The sequence below is a fragment of the Symsagittifera roscoffensis genome, chromosome 3 (assembly GCF_963678635.1).
Source record: "Symsagittifera roscoffensis chromosome 3, txSymRosc1.1, whole genome shotgun sequence".
Classification (NCBI taxonomy): Eukaryota; Metazoa; Xenacoelomorpha; order Acoela; family Convolutidae; genus Symsagittifera; species Symsagittifera roscoffensis.
The window spans coordinates 60,636,777-60,658,932 of record NC_087064.1 but is presented as its reverse complement, the minus strand read 5'-3'; the positions used below and the strand labels follow the sequence as shown (position 1 = coordinate 60,658,932).

Here is a 22,156-nt window from a genome sequence, read left to right as displayed (position 1 = left end):
TCGGAGCTAAATTGCGCAGCATAAAACGACTAGCGATACATTTCAAAGATTGCATTACAAGGTATTGAGAGAAAAAAATAAGGAAGTCTTTTTTCAAAAAAGAATGCTAAAAAAACAATTTGGAAAAAATGAAGTGATTATAGTCAAAACAGCCTTAAATATTCTTTAGAATAAAAAACAAGTTCAACTTTCAGTATAAATAGGACTGAAAATCGGCAAAAACGTTATCCAATTTTTCTCAGCACTGAAACAACTTTTTTAGAAATCACTTTACGGCTAATAAGCCTTTATAATGGTATCAGACTTAACTCCTTTAACTTTCCTTGAGGTACCTAAAACAGAGCGAAAAAACAGCCAACAACATAGTTGTTTCCTCTCTTAAATTCGTGGCGTGATCGCAAAATGAGTTTCAACAAATCATTTAGCTCACTAAAATTTAAAACGCGAAAATAGAGCGACAGCAAAATTTAAAAAGTCAAGATTCGCGCTACTTTTTACGCAAAAATTCACAGAGAAGCGACATTAGAACTTCGCAAACGCAGCAAGAGAGCAGCAAAGATTCGGGAGCTTTTAAATGCACAAAAACTCAAATCTTCCATGAAATAATTTGGAACTGACGAATTTAGAAAGCAATTTAGTTAACTTAATACTAATCAAATTTCGAAGCACATTATTAGAGTGCTAATGCATTCTACTAAATCAAGCTTTTTTTTGCGAATTAGGTCGGAAAAAAGTTGCATCGTACTATCACAATATACTGCGCTCGTGTAATGAGTTTTACGGCACAAAAATATATGAAGACAACTATTTGCTAGTCTTAAGTAATTCAACTCGCTAAATACGATAAAATACAACTGAAAACTGGAAAACTCAAACAAAACGGTACTGTTAAATTTGATAAATCTCTAACAAATCTGCACACTTACAACGCATACACGATAAGAGAAAAGATAGGTTAGAACTACAACACTATTAGATAAAAGGCAAAACAGAGATTGTCCTACTTTCCAGGATACGGGAATTGAGTTCAGATTCTGCCACAAAAGAAGTGAAAATATCTTAACTGAAATAAAAGCTGCATAAACTGACATTTCAATCTCTCATCTTGTCAGTCAGAAAAATTTGGTGTCATTTATTTTGAACAACGGAAAAAATCAGACCAGTTGCTCTCGTAATTGAGAAAACTTTTAGATATTTTTTGAACTTAGACTCGTGATAAGTAGGACTTTAGTATAACATCACACTTGAAATCTTACAAGCTTTTTGGAACAAACATAACTGAGAAGCATAGACATCAGACAGTTAGACAAGAGTCAATGAACGCAAGTAAACAGGAAAAAATACTGACTTGTTTTCTCTAAATTTCCAAATTGAAATAAAAATTTTCAACTTAAAAATTCAAAGAAAAAGATGCCCTTAAAGCTCTTTGAAATTCTAAAAAAAATTATAATTGGCTTTTGTTCACAAGATCAACCCAATTTGACAAAACTAGAAAAATGAGCAAATACTTTAATTCGCTGGGAAATCGGAAAACTACAATCCATTGTCGAAATTAAAAGTCGACCAAGCTTTTCGTGACCTTTACACTTTTGCTGATAGATACTGAAGTTTGCCTTCCTTTTAAACAGAAGCGACGCTGCGCTTCGCAAACACTTGCCAGAATACGGCCAAAAAGCAGCTCTAGAAAGTGCAAAAAGAAAAAAGCCTTGAATTAGCAAAAGCTCGGCTAAGTCTACGATTCGATCTGCGACCTACTGCAATCAAGATATTTTGAGTCTCACGCACTATCCACTCAGCCACTCAAGCTTAACAACCGACAAACACTAGTAGCGAATAAAACGCCTACATATGCTAATAAATTGCCAATCTCATTCAGAAAAAGTGGCACCAAATACAAATAGACTCTATTTTGCAAGTAATAATTTGGATTATAACACACTGAGGGCATCCACACTAGCTTTACATGTAACAAACCGCAAAACATAAAACCGAAAATTTCTGAATTTGAGTTTTCATTATTGTTATGTTGTTTGAAACAAATCACTTTTTTTTCGGTTCATTTGATGAATTTAAAATGCATCAACTGTATTAATTTATTACTATTCGAACATCAAAGCCCGTACTATGAAAAAGCTGTTAAGGTGCCCCAAAAGTGGCACCAATATTTTTGACTTAGATTGGAACAAAAAGAAGGTTCATACTAATACACTCGCTTCGCAAGAGTAAACAAAGGAAGTGAACTGAAATTTTGAAAAAAAATCAGAAGTCAAACCGCAAAAAAAGTAAGTTTGAGCCTGAACAAGTTTCAAAAATTTTACTATCACTTGAAAAACCTATAGCCAACAGACAATAAAATTGATGAAAACAAAGAAAAATTATTGCTTGTTTTGAAAAATTTGCAGTTTTCAACTTGAAAAACTATTAAGTGTGAATATTTAAATATTGCACTTTTTCATAAAACCGAACCGAATTTGAGCTCGATCAAACTTAGGACTTTCCTGAAAAAGTGCAAAAAACCTAAATAGATTGACACTTTTTTATTGACAGATCAATAATACTTACTAGAAAAATCTTAACTAATTAATTTCGTTCAACAACACTTGAAAATAGTGTCATTTTCCTACTGACAGGGCCCACATTTTTCTTTCAAAAATCAAGCCTTACCGATATTCTTATTATCGTGGCCACACAATCACACATACAAGCAGCGCATCAAAAATGAAATCAAAACACATCGCAACGGCCGAATACATGTATATTGCAGCATGTATTAAAACTATAAATGAGATAGACTCTAAATTGAATCAAACAGATTGAAGCGTCACATGTAGTGAAATAAAATGGACGACACTTTATTTCATTCAAAGCAGCACAGCATGACTTGGCCAGGCTGTAAAAGACTCTCAACTGTTCCTGATTTGATGAGACCCCAGAGACAAAAATGAACATTCATCAAACATATGCAAAACCAGATTTTTCTTTTACATTGCAGGCATCAGATGATGTTACCATACCATACCCCAAAACGTGCATGATTGCTTTGTGTACATACCATTCTTGACTGCCATTATTTCATTCCGATTTGAATATAGCCATACATGTTTGCAAACAAATAAGTCCCAATTAAATTATTGCCATGCTTGCCCATTTTTCACATTTAAAATTTGGCTCTGGGGTCTACGTCCATTATTGCTGCTTTTCGGCTCTGGTGAATAAATTTACCCTCTAATAGGCAAAGGCAATGTTGCCATCCACTCTTCGAAGCCGCTAGTAATAAGAACAACAACAACTGTTAATCTAATTTCCAAAAACTTTTAATCAAAAAATATTAATCAGATTACCAATTTTGTTCGAAAACAATGCTATCAGCATCTGAGCTAGTTATATAAATAAAAACAGGTCCTTGTAATTCACTTGTCTAAATCTTGAGAGCTCCAGCTAAATTATCAGCGTATTTTTAAGTCAACTTTGTCTGTAACTTAAAAGAATTGAGATAAAACCGAAATCAGTTTAAATGAAACAATACTCACTGGTTGTTCATATTGGAGCTGGTCGGAATCCTCGACGGCTGCAATCCCCCAGCGGGCGAGTTTGGTCCTCCGATGCCTGCACCGCCGTTGTTCGTGGTTGCGGCCACTCGCTCTCCGTGCCGTGGGGTCGTGATCTTCGAGTAGCCTGAGTGTGGGTCGCCCGAGGAGGATGTTGATGACGTCACCATCACAGATGATCTGCCGGGCGGAGCACCACTACTGGTCACAGTCACTGAGTTATGACCTCCCACCGAGCTGCAATCAGATTCACGTTAACATTCTTCTAGGTCGCAGGTAATTTGATCCAATTATGACCAAGAAAAAGGTTACTCTCATATTTATATATACTTTTAAAAAATTGAGTACCTCTGGCTAGTTTTAGGACACTTGAACTGAGATTGTGTTCACTGATAACAATTGCCGACCCGGCGTTCCTCAAACTTTAATTTTGATTATGTTTTTTACTTAATCACATAGAAAGTTTGCATGATTTCTTGATCCCAGTGGTATTGAAATTCATATGCATGATTGTAAGGTGTTAAATATGGGTCTAGGACAACAAGCCGACGGGACTTCAAGCCGAAGGGACTTCAGGCCGAAAATTAAACTTTACAAGCACCTCAAATAATTATTTTCTCATCTGTAAAACGTTGCTTGTCAAAAGCATAGGCTATTTTACTCCATAATTAGCGTTATTTATGACAATGAATCACTTGGGATTGGCATCCGTTAATAATATCAGCCGGTTTTTGAAATGCATAAATTATAGACAAGAAAATTACCTTCAACCGTGTTTTATTTTTCAACTTTCCAAAACATCATTTGGAGGCTTAAATTTAATGAAAACGCTAATAATTACCGAATAAAGATCATGAAATTGAGAAACTGTTCGAAAAAATTTTCAAATTAATCTTATTTCATGACTTGGAGAGAAAATTTTCGGCTTGAAGTCCCTAATTTTACGATTCGGCTTGAAGTCCCGTCGGCTTGATGTCCGGCACCCGTTAAATATGCTCATTTTTGTTCAGCGAAGTAGTGTTATATATTTCCAATTAAAATGACAAAAAGCGACATGGATATTGTATATCTGGCCTCTGCGAATGCTCTTATGAATACAATCATGAATTTAAAAACAATTCCTTTGATTTAATTAGACTCAAGCTCAAAATAAAAGACCTTCAAATGACCGAAAGAGCTTGAAACTTGCAAACTTCCATATAAAAATGAAGCACACTTAAATCCGTTTAAATTGTCCTTTATGAAGACAGCATTTTTCTTTAGTCTTCTGGCAGTAGGGATAAAATCAAGCATATCTGACACCACCGACTGCTCAAATAGCATAAAAGTTACTCCATTGCAAATAACATAAATCTTCAAAATCATTGTCAGAACCTTTACATTTGCCTTTTTCATCAAAAATTCGCCCTTGCAAAACCTTAAGTTTGGGCGAACAAGTATAGTTCAATTTGTTATTTATCGTTGGAAATAGTTCATTCAAATATGCGTTTAAATTACTTCGGTTTTATCCGGGCAGTTATGAGTTGCGATTGGATCTGATGAGCTTTCAGAGGTTGATCGATGACCGTTAAAAACACGTGAACAAACCTAGTTCGACCATGATACACTGAGCTGTTTGAAAAGTTGGCTTTGCGTGGCCATACAGTTTTGACCACTGATGATCTAGAGGTTGTTGCTTTGGCTGTTGCAGTTACAGTAACCGGTACTTGCGTTTGCGTTACTGGTGGTTTCCGGTACACACGGACCCTTCTGCTCAAAAACGAGAGCTTATCAGCAGGTGTTTACATGACTTAACAAGTTTTATTTGGCCAAACTTCAGATGCAGAGAGAAGAGAGCTTAGCTTGGATGGCTAAAGAAACGATCTAAGGAAAAACTGCTTCATGGTGAATTATTTTCATAATCGAAAAGGAGCAGTTAACTACTAAAACTCCTATCTAACCATCACATCGAAATCAAAAGCTAAAAACCTCCATGTTTCACTTCATTTGAGCTTTTATCAGAAGTCTCTCTAGTAACATTATCAATACTCCGAAGCTACGGCCTCAAATGAAGGTATTATACTCTCATTGCATACATTTGCAATCTCAAATCAAGGAAACGATATTAACAGCTGTGATGTGTTATGCTGACCTGTGTTCGTGTATGTTCATGTGTTGAGTGCCGTTGACGATGGGGGTGAGGTTGGTGGTGCCTGTGGCTGGACTGACCCCACTAGACTGGATGGCCGCGTGGGGGGAAGGACTGGGACCCACTGTCTGTCTTCGAGTCAGTGTAGACGACACTCGCACATCCTAATAACACCATATCCTAATTGTTGCTTAAAATTCTAAGTCAACAATTAAAAAAACCTTTCCCTAAACTTTACTAAGGTGAAAATCATCTGCTAGCAATACGCTCTCACCTGATGTGGTGCGTTCTGACTCTGATTGTGAGGCGTATTAGCTCCACCCGAACTGTTGTTGACTCCCCTCTCGCGGATGCCGGATGATCCGTAGCCGGAGGAGGCGATGCTTCTGCTGGTGGTGTTGGACTGGTTGTTGGTAGCTTCATGTCGATTGCTGCTAGCACTGTTTGCACTGCTGTTTACCCCGTCCACCCCACTCTGCATGTACCTAACACAGGAAAAAACACACATCTCAATAGTTACACAGAAGTCGAAGACAAGCTCAAACCACCACGAATTATCTACAACGGCTTTCACTGCTGATTCGAAGGTCTCAATTATAGCCAACAGGCAGTTGAAAAAGTATACATTAACGCTGAAAATCAGAAAAATTACAGATTTGTACTAACAATTTTTACAGAAAAATACGACCTTACAGTTCTTTGAAGTTTAGGACGTTTTTTCGACACAGAAGAAGCGGAGCTTAGCACTACTTGGGTTACAGAAAAAGAATAATCGTAAAAAATTACTTTTGAAACTGACATGGAAATATTTCCAGCACACTAAGCGCCTGCCAAAATAAACAATTAGCCCAGGCTTACAAAACAGACATAATGTGATGGCACAAAAAAAACATAGTCAACAGACAGCAGGAAAAGAACAAATGAACGCAAAGAAGAACAAAAAAATTGTGGCAGTCAAAGAAAAAACAAACAGAAAGTTGAAAAAGAGTCAATGAACGCAAGAAAACAGAAAAAAAACTTAATTATTTGAAAAAATTTCAGTTTCGAATTTCTAGAATAATTCATGATTGACACTAATTTAAAATTAACCCAATTTGAGCCTGAAACAAATCTTAAGACTTTTCCTGAAAAAAAATCATCACGACCTAGATAAGAGACTGAGCTACGTTCATCAACGTAGAATATGGCCTTAAAAATATGGCCTTAAAGCTCTCCGAATTCCAAGAGCAATTTATTATTTGATAAATGTAACCCGATTTGAGAAAACTAGATCAATAGGTAAATTTTCTTATTCCGCTGGGAATTATTCCTCTGGGTTTTTCGAGACATTTACACTTTTGCTTTTCAATAGTGCAGTTTGCCTTCATTTTTTACAAGGAAATTGATCTGAACTTAGAAAGAAATCAGAAGTCAAACTGCGAAAAATCAAATTTGTGCGTGAACAAAAAATAGAACTTTTTACAGAAAAAATCGCCAAGAACTATATAAGTGTATTCCCTACAATCAAGACTCTTGAACATAGCCAACAGACAGTTGGAGAAGAATCAATAAACGCAAGAAAACAAAAAATTTTCAAAGTTAAAAACAAAAATGACCTTAAAGGTCTTTGAATTTCAAGAACAAATTATGATCACTCAATTTGAAAAACTGGATCAATAGGTAAACTTTTTTGTTTGGCTAAGAAATATGAAAATTTAAATCCAAATGTGAAATAAGAAGCCGATCACGTTTTTCGTGACTTTTACACTTTTGCTTTTCGATTCTTTATTGCAACTTAACCTCATTTCTCCAAAAACGAAAATATCCAGACCAAATTTTTTTGAAACTTTTTCCCGAAACTTCAGAACAAAAAAACATCCCATCGAAGAATATTACTACCAATAAGTTAATGTCTAAAAATTTTCGCAAAAAACAAAGACCAAAAATCTAACACGAGTGTAATATGAAAGCAAAAACGAAAAAACTGAAGTACGACTTATTCGAAAAAATTATATCATTCACAAACTTAATAAAACATAATTTTTTTTGCGATTCTTCTTTTTCAATTGCTGTGTCTTGAATTGTAGAACACGCTTCACCGATCCGAATAAAATGAACTAAAAAAACTGGATACAAGACAATTTATGGTAAATTACATGTCCCATTATTACATTTCACATAAGCATTTATAGGTTTCCAAGATTCATTAAAGTGCCTCAATAGTGAAGTTATTATATAGCATGTTAAAGTGAAGAAAAAATAAAGTAGTAAGAATTGCGATTTTGCATTAAAGATATTGGGCTCCTTCTGCTGCAAAAGGAAAAACCAATAATTGCACAGAACAAAAATAAAGTGAAAAAAAACTGGCTTATTTATAACACAGAGGCGAAGCTTGGCTTCGCAAACACTAGCGAGAATAACGACAAAAAACAGATCTATGCAATACAGTAACAAAAATAAGAAAAAAGCCTCGAATTAGATACGTCTGAGATTCGAACCTGCGCCCTAGAGATTAAGAATTTTACACACTAACCACTCAGCCACGGATGCTTAATAGGCATCAAACACAAGCTATAAGTAAAGCAGAGAACAGATGCTATGCAACTTCCAATGCTACAGTGAAAATTCCAATAAATCAACACTTTTAATGAACACTTATTTTGCGAGTTAGGTTAGAAAAAAAAAGAATTTTCTTAATAATACAGTAAGCGGATCACCAGTATAAGCAAAGCTTTCAAAATTATTAGATGGGAGCGAAAAAAGAGACAGACAGCACATCCTCAAGTTTCAAAAGTCGAAAATAATTATGAACAGAAATTTCAATCAGAGAAAGATCTATAGATCGATGAAAAAATTAGGAGAAAAATTCAGCCGTAAAATTTAAACACAGAGGCGAAGCTTCGCCAACACTAGCGAGAATACGACAAAAAACAGCTCTATAAATTGCAATAAAAAAAATTAGAAATAAACCTCGAAGTAGTAAAAATTGGGCAAATTCTGAGATTTGAATCTGCGACCTACATATTGAGAGTCTCACACTCTAGCCACTCAGCCACGGAATTTAATATGCACCAAACACTAGCCAAAAATAAAGCAGAGAACAGATGCTCTGCAGCTGCTAGTGAAATTTCCAAATAAAAGAAGAACAATAAAAAAATTAGAAATAAGCCTCGAAGTAGTAAAAATTGGGCAAATTCTGAGATTCTAATCTGCGACCCACATATTGAGAGTCTCACACTCTAGCCACTCAGCCACGGAATTTAATATGCACCAAACACTAGCCAAAAATAAAGCAGAGAACAGATGCTCTGCAGCTGCTAGTGAAATTTCCAAATAAGTGAAGACTTTTGTTTGCGAGTTAGGTTAGAGCTCATCGCAAGTGTAAATATCGTATTTATCCAATTTTCTCAAGTTTTTTAACGGTTCATTTTAATTTTTTCTGTTAGTAATTTTTTTGATGTGAACCATTGGTCATTGTGACATATCTCTCACAACATCTGAAAAATTTATTTTCTAGCAGCATGTATCTTTTGTTAGATAGTTGAAATATTCATAAAAAAGATCAAAATTACCACGGGCAATCTTAACTGCTGTCTTGAATATTGTTGGCAGAAGAGAACGGATCTTTTTTTCTTTAAGACAGATAAAACACATACCTGCTTGTTGAGCTGGTGGTCGAGCCATGTTCGTTCAAAGTGTTCATGTGTCCACTGGCCCCTCCTGCCCTCTTAGATGAGGTGGATGTGGTGGCCACCAGGTGGGACGCTGCCTCCTGATTGGTCGGTCTATGTCCTCCCATAGTGTCCGCTGTAGTTGGTCGACGCGGTGTTGCGTACGTACCTTCACACAATACGATCAAATATCACCCTTCGTTGAATTTAAGAGACGGGCAAAAAGTATATTTCTGCAGATTTGAGAGAGAAAAGAAACGTCATTATTGGCCATTTAATTTCTTATTTTTACTTTTGAACCTAGAAAGGAAGAGAAACATTTTAAGGACTGTGAATGCACTTACCATACTATGACTCAAGCTGAATTGAAAAAGCGAATCGATGATTATTTAACAGAGAAAGTCAGAAGCAGTGAAATTCAAGCCACTCGGATAGATGTTATCAATCCCAAAAAAACTCAGGTTAATAGCCAGGGGCGGATCCAGGATTTTTTCGAGGGCGGGGGATTTTCAAAAAATTCGGAAATTTGTCAAACGTTTTCGTAGATCAACCAAATTGATTTTCCGAGCGCTCCCAGAACATTGTAAAAACCCTATTTTGACAAAGTTTTCTGTGTCGCAGGCAAATTTCTGAGAAAAAAACTGTTCACAATTGGCGTTTTGTACACTTTTTGGAAAGTTTTTTTTTCGGCGCGCACTTTCATTCATTATTATATTTTGGCGCCCAAGGCTCCTTTAGGAAAACTGAAGGGTTTGTCTCCGAAAATGGATATCATAAAATAATACGCAAGGGGGGCCCTTTAATTGGTGAGGGGGTCGAATCCCTGTGAAGGGGGCATCCTCTTAATCCGCCTCTGTTATTACCCATTTTCCACTTACAAAATTTTCCACTCCCCCCCACGAACTTCACTTTTGAAAAACTATATTTGCATTGTCACAATGTAATGAAATTTTCATGGTGACCACTTATTTATTGTGAGAACATTCGTTCTTCATACGTTACATCGTAACATCACGCATTCAGCTGTAATGACACGTAAGACAACTAGAAAAATGGTGAATTTGAAATGCGTGTCGGGAGGGGGGCATCGCGGAAAAAAACCAATTTAACTAATTATCTCGCTCAATATTTACTCAATACTTAGATTTTTAAACAGTTTTTTGTATCAATTTAATGTGTCCACATAATTCCTACTCGGGAAATACATATTTTTTTGCAGGCTAGTAAAAAGCATCGAAAAACCATCAATCTGGTGACTTACAGACTCTTACCCTTGTAACAATCAAACACGAAAAGAGTGTTACTTGTCGACGTGATTGTGGTCCCAGTGGCGCTTGGTGCACCATGGGAGCCCTCGGCCACCTGTCCTCTGTGATCTCTATCCCTGTGGGAGGGTCTCTCCCCACCCGTACTGTACCTTCTGCTCAGAGCAGCTGCTCCCGGTCTCGAGTGGGAGGCGGAGAGAGATGTGGATGACGGCTGTGCTCCGCCCATTGGAGTGAGCAAGAGAGCCGCCTATCAATTACCAACAAACTTGAGTGCTACGGTATCAAAACTAGTTCCCTACAAGTTAATATTATTTTTACATCCTGATACCGAAGTCTTCAATTTAACTTAATCAACAGAAAACTTTCAACCAAAAATAATCAAAAGAAGACTGGAAAAGAGTTGGATGTTCGCAACTTAGGCTGGTTTTGATTGGTGACCAGTCACTGCGTGTTTATTAGTTTAGGGTAGCCAAGTCTAAAAGTTAACTGATCTGGCTGACAAGTATGATTTTATCAACATAGGGGCTATTTGCGCATAATATTGCCAAGTAAGCCAAGATCTCAGTCGGTCATTAAAGCGCGGGAGTAGTAGCACATTTAATTCATGCAAAAAGCATAAACTTTAGTGTGAATGTGAAATCAGTAAAGGTGATATCATGATGATTTTTATGTGAAATAACTGAAAGAAAACCCGGACATACATTACAACACAGTAAGAATACAAAACAAAAAGCAACATGCAACGGTGAAACGGACACGACGAAACAGAAATGACAACCTGGTGCAACAATCGAAACATTTTGCGACTAAAGCATGAAACCAATTAAGTCCACATTAACATAAACATGAACAACAAATAAGCTCTTCACGTTTCCCATCATTTCTGCAGGTGATATTTTATGACTTTCGGTTCAACCCTTTTTATGACCACTGACGTTTCATTTTCTCTCACAAAAAAACGACTTATTACGTCATTGACTATGACGTAACAGACGAGTGAAGTCATTTTCGGATGATTGTAACCTTCACTTTGCCGACGTTGCTTAGCTGAGCCCGATGAAGTCATTGTGTACGATCGGCTCACGGCCGTTGAAGCAGTTCCACTGTTGTTTTGCTGGTGACTAGACGTAGCCGAGGTCGAATTAGGCTGAGGCGTGAGGTGGTGATGATGATGTTGCATAGTTTTAGTGGTAGACTTCATTGATGCCGAGGTCGTCCCGCCCAGCATTGACGTGGCGGTGTTGGTGCCGGCAATACCACTCGACACAACTCCGTGCGACATGTAGTCGACAGATGTATCCAACTAGTCAATAGACAAAACAATACAATGCGAATAGCGAAAACGCAATGAGGGTACAAATGCGAAGAACAAAACACCGGGGACAATCTCGTTCGACAGAAACCGAGTTTAATTTTATCCATTAATTCATTTTACAGAACTAGACATGAAACGAAGTTCATGCAGACTATGTAATATATGATTTACCTAAAGGATTATATAGTGCCATGATGTTTGTATCGATTACAGAATTACTCCCAGGAACATCAAAGCCAAATTAATTTTTTTTAATTTAAAAGGAACTAGCCAACATGAAACGCAAAACAAACATATAAATGGATTGGCTCGACTGCACATGAAACGGCAATGGCATTCTACAATTAAAACGTCTAAAACTTGAATGCTGCGAGTTTTTCCTCTGGTTACATTGACTTTATTGTCAGCCCTATTAAGCCCTAGATCAGTAATTAGCGTTTTAACTTTAAACTCTGCTCTGAAAATTTTTAAAATATTCCCGCTACAATCTTGCCTCGCAAACATCTCATAAAAAATGCGACTTACATCGTTCGGTCTTCTACCCAGTATGTGGTAGAACGCATAGTTCTCGTCAAACTTCCTGTCTCGCACACTGATTTCCACAGTAGTGACATTAGTCTGCAATTTACTCGCTATGGCCTCTGCTCGGACATGATCTATTTGTTCTGTGGAAAAGGGAAGGGGAGACTGGCCATTGTATGGCCTCATTGTCTCGTCTTCGTAGCCCATGTTCATCCATCTGTCTTGCATTATCTGTTCTAACGTGGATCTCTTGACTGGGTTCAGCACCAGGAAACGCTTCAGGAGGTTCTCGCAGTCGGTTGACATGTAGAAAGGGATTCGATACTTACCACGTAGGACACGTTCTCTCAATTCCTAAAATGAATTTAACAAACATATGATTAGGTTACGAATTAACAAAGTTTCAGGGTCGCGTCAATTATACCAGGCCATCGAAATAAGTGAAGCCACAACTCGTAACAATAGATTGAGCCAAAAAACTGATTCAGGCGCGCATTACCACTCTGCTCAAATTTTAGCACAACTGGACATGCGGAGATACTGACTTCTTGGCAGTTCCTTGTTTCGAATTGTCGCCTAACCATCTCATAACTTATATCACGATACATTTATGCAGTTTTTTTTCTAGAAAAAGTCAATATACCGGACAACTATATGCATAACAGCCTCTTTGTAGGTTTTCTTAAGCCAAAAAATGCATTGTCATTTTTAACACAGGCGCAGCGGAGCTTCGCACCACTTGCGATACAACACAAACACAAGTCGAAAATGAAAAAAACTAGGCGAACCAAAAATTTCGTTGTCTCGATAAAAGACAAGTAGGTGCCCAGCTAAAGCAGCAGGAAAGTGTTTGATATTTCTGAATTTCTTATACTGAGGCACAACGAAATAAATTTTTTTTGAAAAATTGGACTTTGCCTAAAAACTCACTGTTTCTCTGAGATATTGAAAAGAAATTGAGATATTGGAGTGAAAGTTTTTGAGCTATTGGAAACTTCCCAAGCCTATAACAATTCTCTTACCAGAAAAATAAGGCGCAACGGCGTCTACAGCAAAAATTGTCGCAAACGGTTCTTTCGACAGAACGTTTACTCTCAGATTTGATAGGACAGTTGTTAAAAAAATTCAAAAAGTTCAAAAAATTTCCAAAATCCATAAATTTTTCTGCAAAAAGCAGGTCGTGACCGCTTAAAAAGATCAGATTCCCAAAACCGGATTTCTTGATTAAATACTTGGCCTGAGAATTGTCACGGTAGTTTCCGAGTTAAGTCAAAAGTTTCCAAGAACGCTCAAGTTTTCAAAGCTTATACTTGTTTGAAAGCCATGACGTTCGTCAGAAACAAATAGCGTAGCCAACTATAAAGGTAGGCTATCCAACAACTTTTTGTTTTGTTTAAGCTTTTGATGTCAGATTTGGTAGGATAGTTATAGAGAAAAGCCCAAAAAAGGTCAACAAATCAAAAAATTCGAGAATCACAGCTTGTTGTGCAAAAAAAGTAGATGTAGCTGCTCATGCAGAAGAGATTCACGCAACCTGTAATTTCGATTCAATCCATAAACTCAGATATTTTTGAAAAAGTTAAAAAAGTTTAAAAAATGATCAACATAAAAAAAATTGAAATTTTCCGAGGGCGATAACTTTTTAAGTAAAGAAATCGTCACTGGCCGCTTATGCAGGGCAGCTTCTACTACTCTTTATCTCTATTGCACCCACAATTTCAGGTTTGAGGTGTTACTTTTCGAAAAAAGAAACAAAAACATTAAGAAAACGGTCAACAAATCAAATTTTTGGCTATTCTAGAGGGCCATAACTTTTTGTATAAAAATTTAAAGGCAGCCAGTATGAAAGGGAGCTTTCCAAAACCCGTTTTATTCGATGAAATCAAAATCTTAGACTTGAAATGACAGTTTGGGAAACAAAAAATTATAAATATGGGTCAAATATTCCCCACAGACTGTTTCGTAGCCTGCAGACAGAGGGGTAAAGTAAAAAGGGAAGTAAAAAGAGACTAGGGGAGTATGCAGGCACACTGAGGAGTAAGCAGTTTTTTATTGATTCATGCAAGTGAAAAAATTTCCCAAAGAAAACAAAAAAAACCCAATCCCATACATTTTCATAAAACCAATCAGGATATTTGCATTTTAGACTATAAACAGAAGTTGAGTAGAAAAAGATTTGATAAAAGAAATTTTGAAAGTTTCAAGTACCCCTGAGACTACAAAGAACAACACTTGCAAGTACCATGATACTCGCTTACAGCACAAAAAAAATGTGATGTAGCAACTAAGCCGACAAAATTTAGTTAACCAAAGTCCGACAAAACCAGATAAACGAAAGTCCGACAAATCGATTTATACCGAATTTTTTATGCGCGAAATAATACAAGGCAGAGTCAGAATTAATACAAGCAGCAGGATCTTATGGTGCAACGGCGACGAAGTTAACACAAGGCCAAGTGCGAAGAAACCTGGAAGTTGTTAAGATTCCCTAATAAAGCAAATCGAAAATTTGTAAGAGTTGTTTACGGGAAAAAGTCTAATTCCTGACTACAAGGCACTTTGTTTCGCAAGTGTTACAATTACTACTAAAGTAGCAAGAAATAAAACATAGCCAACTGACAGTTGGAAAAGAGTAATCAACTCAAGGAAACAGAAAAAACTGACCTATTTTGAAAAAAAAAACTTCAACCTTCGAGCTTTAAAGAAAAAAAGTCATTCAAGTTCTGTGAAAATCTGTAACACTAGGTAATTTTTTAATTCCAGTGGGAAAACTGATTATTAAAACCCACTTTTGAAAGTAGAAGCCGATCACGTTTTTTGTGACCTCTCCACTAGCCGTTCGATAAAGTAGTTTTCCTTGCTTTTAACAATGAAAATCAATAAAACTTAAAAAGAAACGGAACGTATCAAAAGTCGAACTACGAAAAATCAAAATTGAGCGCTAACAAATTGAAGAAAAAAAGCACTAAGTTCTATATAACAGTCTTCAATACGTTCATTACTCTTAAACAGACAATTCAACTCAAGTACCAGTTAAATTTCAATTTCAGTGAAAAAAATCATATAATGTTTCTATAAGGAAGTGCATCCGTAGTCGATACCTTTAGGGTGCCTCCATCGAAGGGCAGGGAGCCGGAGACTAGAGTGTAGAGGATCACTCCAAGACTCCACACGTCCACTTCTGGACCATCGTACTTCTTGCCCTGAACAGAAAACATCAACTTAATTACATGTCACCATGTTCAACATAAGTTCACAAAATACTTCTTTCGAGGTATGACTTTAATGTCTTTTGATTCAGATAAAAACACTTGTTTATCTTAAGGCACCCCTTTCGCTGTTGCACTATTATGTATGCTTTTTGAGTTTTTCGCTTCGGTTTTGATTAATAGTACAGTTCAGGGTCGGATTTGGGGGGACGCCCCCTTTCTCAGGGATTCGACCCCCTGCTGACCCAAAGAGTCCCTCTTTGTACTATCTTCAGATATCCATTTTGAGGGGGGGGGGGGGGGGAGCGCGCGTCGAAAAAACGCAATTTTTTTGGTCAAAATTTTCAAAAATGTAACTAAAAACGTCTTTTTTAGCGTGTTTTTTCAAAATGTTGCCTCCGGCGCAGAAAATTTGGCTAAAGCAGAGTCTTTTTTGTGCTCTGGTTTTTTGTGCTCTGGGGGAGCTCGAAAAATCAATTTGGTCAAACCTAAAAAAAAAACGGTCCACAAAATTTTTTTTTGAAAATCCGAACCCCCCCCCCCCCCCTCGAGAAAATCTTAGATCCTCCCCTGGTACGATTTACGCGACAAGCAAGAGAAACAAAAAAAAAATTTAGCTGAATAACAAAAATAGTAACTAGCGGGAGTATGCAAAAAAGATGTGTACTACATGAGACGTCATATTTTACATGTATCCGATTAGTTACCTGAAACAGTTCTGGTGCTGCATATGGAGGGGATCCACAGAACGTGTCCAATTTTGTGCCAATGGAGAACTCGTTACTGAATCCAAAATCTGCTATCTTGATATTCATTTCATGGTCCAGTAGCAAATTTTCAGCCTATAACATGACGTTAATGCTTATTTAATATCAATCAGTCCAAATAAAAGTTGATATTTCTAAGTTGGAAACCCATGAACTATGTTTGCGGTTATTCTGCAGAAGAAATTGGAACAAGGAGTTCTTTTACACCTCAGATCCACACCACTCAGCAATCCGTCACTAATTAACTTTGCGACTTGCTTGAGAACTTCACATAACTATTAAAAACTAAATTGTTATTCAGGTATATTTGTCTAGTTGATGGCAAATGGTTGGCAAAGTCGTTCAAAAGAGGTATTAGGTATTTTTTTGGGCTGATTAAAATTGTTTGATATCATGTCTACGAGTTGAAATGAGTGAGAAATTGAGTCAAAAAGAGTTTTTTTTAGTTTTATAAACTGACATTAATTGTTAATTAATAGGGAGTACCTTGAGATCTCTGTGTATGATGTTCTTTGCGTGGCAGTACTGGATGGCGGATACGATCTGTCTGAACTTAACTCTGGCCTCCTTCTCCTTCATCCGGCCATGGGCCACCAGGTAGTCGAACACCTCTCCCCCACTAGCATACTCCATTATGAGGTACATGAAGTTCCTCTCCTCTATCACCTCGTACAGTCTCACTATGTTAGGGTGCTCCACCATTTTCATTATTTTAACTTCTCTGTGCAACTGAAACACCCCAAACAAAGTCAACACTCCACAAAATAACACGACAGGGCATTCATATGTCCTGTTTTAAATGAAAACTTGAGATACGCCACATCATACTTGATGATCTATACGAAGACAATTTATGTTAAATTCTGATTGACACCAGATATTAAAATCGTCTAAGTATCAACATGGAACAATTTTTCCTAATCATGCGTTGAGGCATTTGAATGAAAATAGTTTGAATGAAAAAAGGACGTCCAAGATTTCTAAATTATTAAGAATTTTGCCCTTTAGTCCAAGAAGTTTTCGAAGTCTTGTTACTATTATGATTGATACAGACCTTGGTCAAACTGGAAGCATTCAGTTTGTTTTTGTCCACAATCTTCACTGCAACCTAAAATAAACGCAAACATACTTCAATACCTGGAAACTAAATATGACATTCCTTAAACATGGAAAGCACACGTTTTAAAAATTTAAACTCGTGTGCATTGATGCAATGAGCTCCGCCTTTTTATATCTTAAGCCATTTGATTAATACGAGTTTAATCCCTCTAAATCAAACATCAAACTGAGTTTGAGCTTGGTTCAAGTCTAGATTTATATTCGTTCAATTGATTGATTGTGCGGTCAGCCTTTTGCAACCGAAGTAGAGCTGATGTTTGAAAAATACCCAACATACAGTTGGAAAAGTTCAATGAACTCATGGTCTATCCGAAAAAAAAAATTTCTTTCGAAAAAACTTCGAGATTCGAAGAAGAAATTGTTTCATCTTTAAACTCATAAAATTTAAAGAAGCTTGTATGAAGGTCACTCTCTGGTAAAAAAATTAATTCGTTCCACCTGGGTCGAAATATAATTTTTTATTCTGCTAGAAATTCGAAAATTGAAAAGTTTGAAACCAGAAGTAATTCAGGTTTTTACTCAATTTGCCTTTTTGTTATGGAGAGTTGCCTTTCTTCGAGAAAATGAATTTGAATTGAATTCATACTATTGTTCTTTCTCAAGTTGTTGTATACTCGAAATAAGGACTCAAACTAGCAGTCAAAAAATCATATATCTCAGGGCATTCAAAAAAATCACATACTTTTTCAGTTGTATGACTAACATCACTAGCGATACAACAAACATCAGAAAACATGGTCGAAGAAAAAGTTGAAAAAATAGGTCTATCAAAATTTATAATTTCGCAAGTTTCGATAGAAGTTCGTTCTAGGGAAACATGCTAGATATTTAAGTTTTAAATTAGGAACGGAACAAAAGTTACGAAGATGAAAAAAGCCGATACTCTTTGAGCAGATACAAGTTGAGCCGAAAAAAAACATTTCAAGTTTTAAGTCCCTCCTGCAACTACAATGAAAAATGTTTACAGCACAAGAAAAATCCGTGAACTAAGCCGACAAAACTTAGTAGACTAACGAAGGTCGAACAAGTTAATTTTTATCGGAAAGCAATTTTTAATTGCATACAGCATACTGAAAAAATCCGGACGGGAAACAAACTCCATGCCCTAGGGTGCAATTGCGACGGCGCTACCTTAAGGCCACGAGGGAAGGAACCTGGAAATTGTTCAGCTTTAACAAAAAAGCAGATTGAAAATGCGTAAGAAAATTTGTTTACAGGAAAAAAGTATAGTTACCGATTACAAGACACTTGCTCTCGCAATGTAATAACAAATATCAAAATTGATTAAATTCTAAGAACTTTTGATAAACTAAGTCCAATTTACAGAAATGGAATCAATAATTTTTTGTCCTAAAGTAGTCTTCAATACTTATATATCTAAAAACTAAACGTTACGCATTTTTCTCGATTTTTAAGCAATTTTCAATTGAATTGAACAGGTTAAACTCATATGGGTTGTTTTATTTGAGCGCCACTAGAGCTAAGCATAGCCTTCATAAACAAAAAATCAACTCTAGATAACTCAAACTTTAAAGAAGTTTTTTTTTTTCAATTTTGTTTTTTTTTCCACAGACAATCTGTACTTCGGCAAACACAAGCAAAAATGACAAACGGAGGTTTTAAAACAGGCAGTTGGAAAAGAGTCAACGAAAACAAAATCAAAAAAATAATGAACTACTTTTTGAAAAAAAAATCTCAACTTTAAAATTTCCAAGAAAAATAGAAGCCCTTATAAATATCATTTTACAGCTGATTAAATTTCATGAAAAGTTTGATCCAAATTTCTGAGATAAAATTGATCAAAGTATCAAAACGCAATTAGCAGGCAATTTTTGGTTCTTCTGCTAGTCTTTTAAGCTACTTAAAAACTAAAAGTCAAGCTATTTTTGAATTTCTGGAACAATTTATGACTGGCGTTTTTGTGATAGAGTTAACCCAATTCGGGAAAACTGGATAAATAAGGAAAAGTTTGATTTCAATGAGAAATCTGAAAGTTATATTCAAATTTCAAAACTAGAAGCCGATCACGTTTTTCGTGACCTATACACTTTTGCTGTTCGATAATGGAGTTTGCTTTTTCAAACAAAGTAAATGAACTGAACTTTAAAAAAAATCATGAGTCAATCCGCGAAAAAGTAAAATTTAAACCTGTACAAATATTTAAACTTTTGCAGGAAAAAAATCATCAGCACCTATATAAGAGTCTGAACTACGTTCATCGACTCTTAAAATACGAAATCAAGAAAGACCCAGCGTTAAAGAAACCAGCGTCTAAAGACCCGTCTCTTAGCACAATTGCACCGTAGAGCATTGCTCTTCAAACACTAGTCGCCAAAAAAAACGAATGAAAACACATACTATTAAATTGCAATTGCTAAAACCCTATAGTGCTATGCAGCAAAAAAGCTTATGTTTGAAAACTAATTAAGGCTAATCAGGTTTAAAAAATAGTGAACTGAAACTATATTAGTTGTTTGCTCAAATAAAAAAATAGCATATTACAGCTGATTAAATTTCACGAAAATTGTGATCGAATCTTATTAGATAAAATTGACCAAAAATCAAACGCAATTAGCACGCAATTAACGTATCGAAACGCAATTAGCAGGCAACTTTTGTTGTTTTTTGGTAATCTTGAACATTTTAAGCTACTTAAAAACTAAGTCACGCTATTTTTACGCTGCATTTTAAGTTTAATTTAGGAGAGCGATTAATTTTAGTTGAGGTGGACTGAGTTCACACAGATCAGTTTTGTTATTGGATCTGCACAATTAGAAATTTCTTGCGTGTATAAGTGTCTGAAATCATTTAATATTCATTTCTTATCGACGCAACCAAAAAAAACTGATTTTTCTTGTATAGCGACAAACACCCCTCCCCTCGAGAGTTGATCTTAATTTAAAAAGATCACAAAATGGGCGAAAAAAAACATCGAATTAAAAAAAATACACTCTTTGATTTTTGAGTTAAATTTTGATAAAACAAACATACGTTGAGAAAACTGGATCATTAAAAAAAATTTATACTTCGACGGAAATCTGAAATTTAAATTCCAATTTTGAAACTAGAAGTCGATCACGTTTTCGTGACCTTTACACTTTTACTGTTCGATAGTGGAGTTTGCCTTCCTTTTAACTGAACATAAAAGGAAATCAAAAGTCAAACCGCGAAAGAATAAATTGGATTTTAAGAACCTGAAAACGAAAGAAAAAAATCATCGCGACCTATATAAGAGTCTGAACTATTTTCATCAACTCTTAACAAAGTTCTAATAATAAGCAATTTTATATCCCGACAAAATGGTAGTAGATAGCCTAAAAATGAGAAAAGTGAACAGTAAATGTGTGTATTAGAAAAATGAAGACTCTTTGTTCTAGAAAACGATTAAAAAAAACTGACGACGCACTTTTTTCATTAATCACTCACTTAGCTTTTCAATTATGCTGCAAGCACTGAAAACCTATTCAACACAGTTATTTTAGTCAAAATATGCACGTACACAGAAACCGTTTAAAAACTGCCAGAAAAACGTTGAGAAAACTGGATCATTAAAAAAAATTTATACTTCGACGGAAATCTGAAATTTAAATTCCAATTTTGAAACTAGAAGTCGATCACGTTTTCGTGACCTTTACACTTTTACTGTTCGATAGTGGAGTTTGCCTTCCTTTTAACTGAACATGAAAGGAAATCAAAAGTCAAACCGCGAAAGAATAAATTGGATTTTAAGAACCTGAAAACGAAAGAAAAAAATCATCGCGACCTATATAAGAGTCTGAACTATTTTCATCAACTCTTAACAAAGTTCTAATAATAAGCAATTTTATATCCCGACAAAACGGTAGTAGATAGCCTAAAAATGAGAAAAGTGAACAGTAAATGTGTGTATTAGAAAAATGAAGACTCTTTGTTCTAGAAAACGATAAAAAAAACTGACGACGCACTTTTTTCATTAATCACTCACTTAGCTTTTCAATTATGCTGCAAGCACTGAAAACCTATTCAACTCAGTTATTTTAGTCAAAATATGCACGTACACAGAAACAGTTTAAAAACTGCCAGAAAAACTTTCAAAATTTCCCGCGTGTAATTCACGCAACAATTACCGTATTGAACAGCTATTTAAATTTTTTCAACTTTGTCAATCATCGACACCTATACAAGCTGCACTTCGCAAACAGAAGCGCAAAACCAGCATAGAGTAGCTCAATCTTTGAAACAAAATCAATTTCAAACAAATTGGAGATTTAAAATGTAAACTGAGCTAAGTAAGGACCAATTAGCTCGCCTCAATTAAGTTAGGAAAGATTACTTGAGCGCGTAAAATAGTGGATTTGTTCGCAGCTCTCAAATACTTGACTTTTTCAAAAACTAACAAATATTTCTACGAGCATCATAGACAAGTGCATTAATTTAAATATAATTTAGTCCAGCGAGTTGGGAAAGCCGTACCTCCGAATTTTTTTAAAAAACTTTCAGTCTACAATATTCAAACCTCCAACACGTTAGGAGCTCAGGGGGTTGATATCTTCAAAAGTTAATGAAAATTTCCGTCAAACACTACTATTTTGATTAATTTTGCTCTAAAAAAGTAAATTTAGTTGAACAACGTGATCCGACCGTAAGCTAT

General features: G+C 35.8%; 1 protein-coding gene across 10 annotated transcripts in view; it reads right to left on the bottom strand.

Annotated features, from left to right (window-relative positions):
- LOC134842232 (serine/threonine-protein kinase MARK2-like) overlaps positions 1-22,156 on the bottom strand; it is a 41,020-nt gene that overhangs the window by 9,685 nt on the left and 9,179 nt on the right. For 7 of the 10 annotated variants that reach the window (XM_063858475.1, XM_063858476.1, XM_063858481.1 and 4 more), the window contains exons 2-13: positions 17,462-17,515; positions 16,894-17,136; positions 16,348-16,482; positions 15,533-15,634; positions 12,435-12,785; positions 11,618-11,897; positions 9,312-9,495; positions 5,951-6,161; positions 5,680-5,840; positions 5,136-5,297; positions 3,531-3,785; positions 3,223-3,267 (exon numbers count right to left, since the gene is read on the bottom strand). In XM_063858475.1, coding sequence (XP_063714545.1) covers positions 3,223-3,267; positions 3,531-3,785; positions 5,136-5,297; positions 5,680-5,840; positions 5,951-6,161; positions 9,312-9,495; positions 11,618-11,897; positions 12,435-12,785; positions 15,533-15,634; positions 16,348-16,482; positions 16,894-17,136; positions 17,462-17,515 — 2,183 coding nt within the window. Of the gene's footprint in view, positions 1-3,222; positions 3,268-3,530; positions 3,786-5,135; positions 5,298-5,679; positions 5,841-5,950; positions 6,162-9,311; positions 9,496-10,630; positions 10,842-11,617; positions 11,898-12,434; positions 12,786-15,532; positions 15,635-16,347; positions 16,483-16,893; positions 17,137-17,461; positions 17,516-22,156 lie in introns of all 10 variants that reach the window. The other 3 variants (XM_063858478.1, XM_063858477.1, XM_063858480.1) reach the window with 3 other exon arrangements.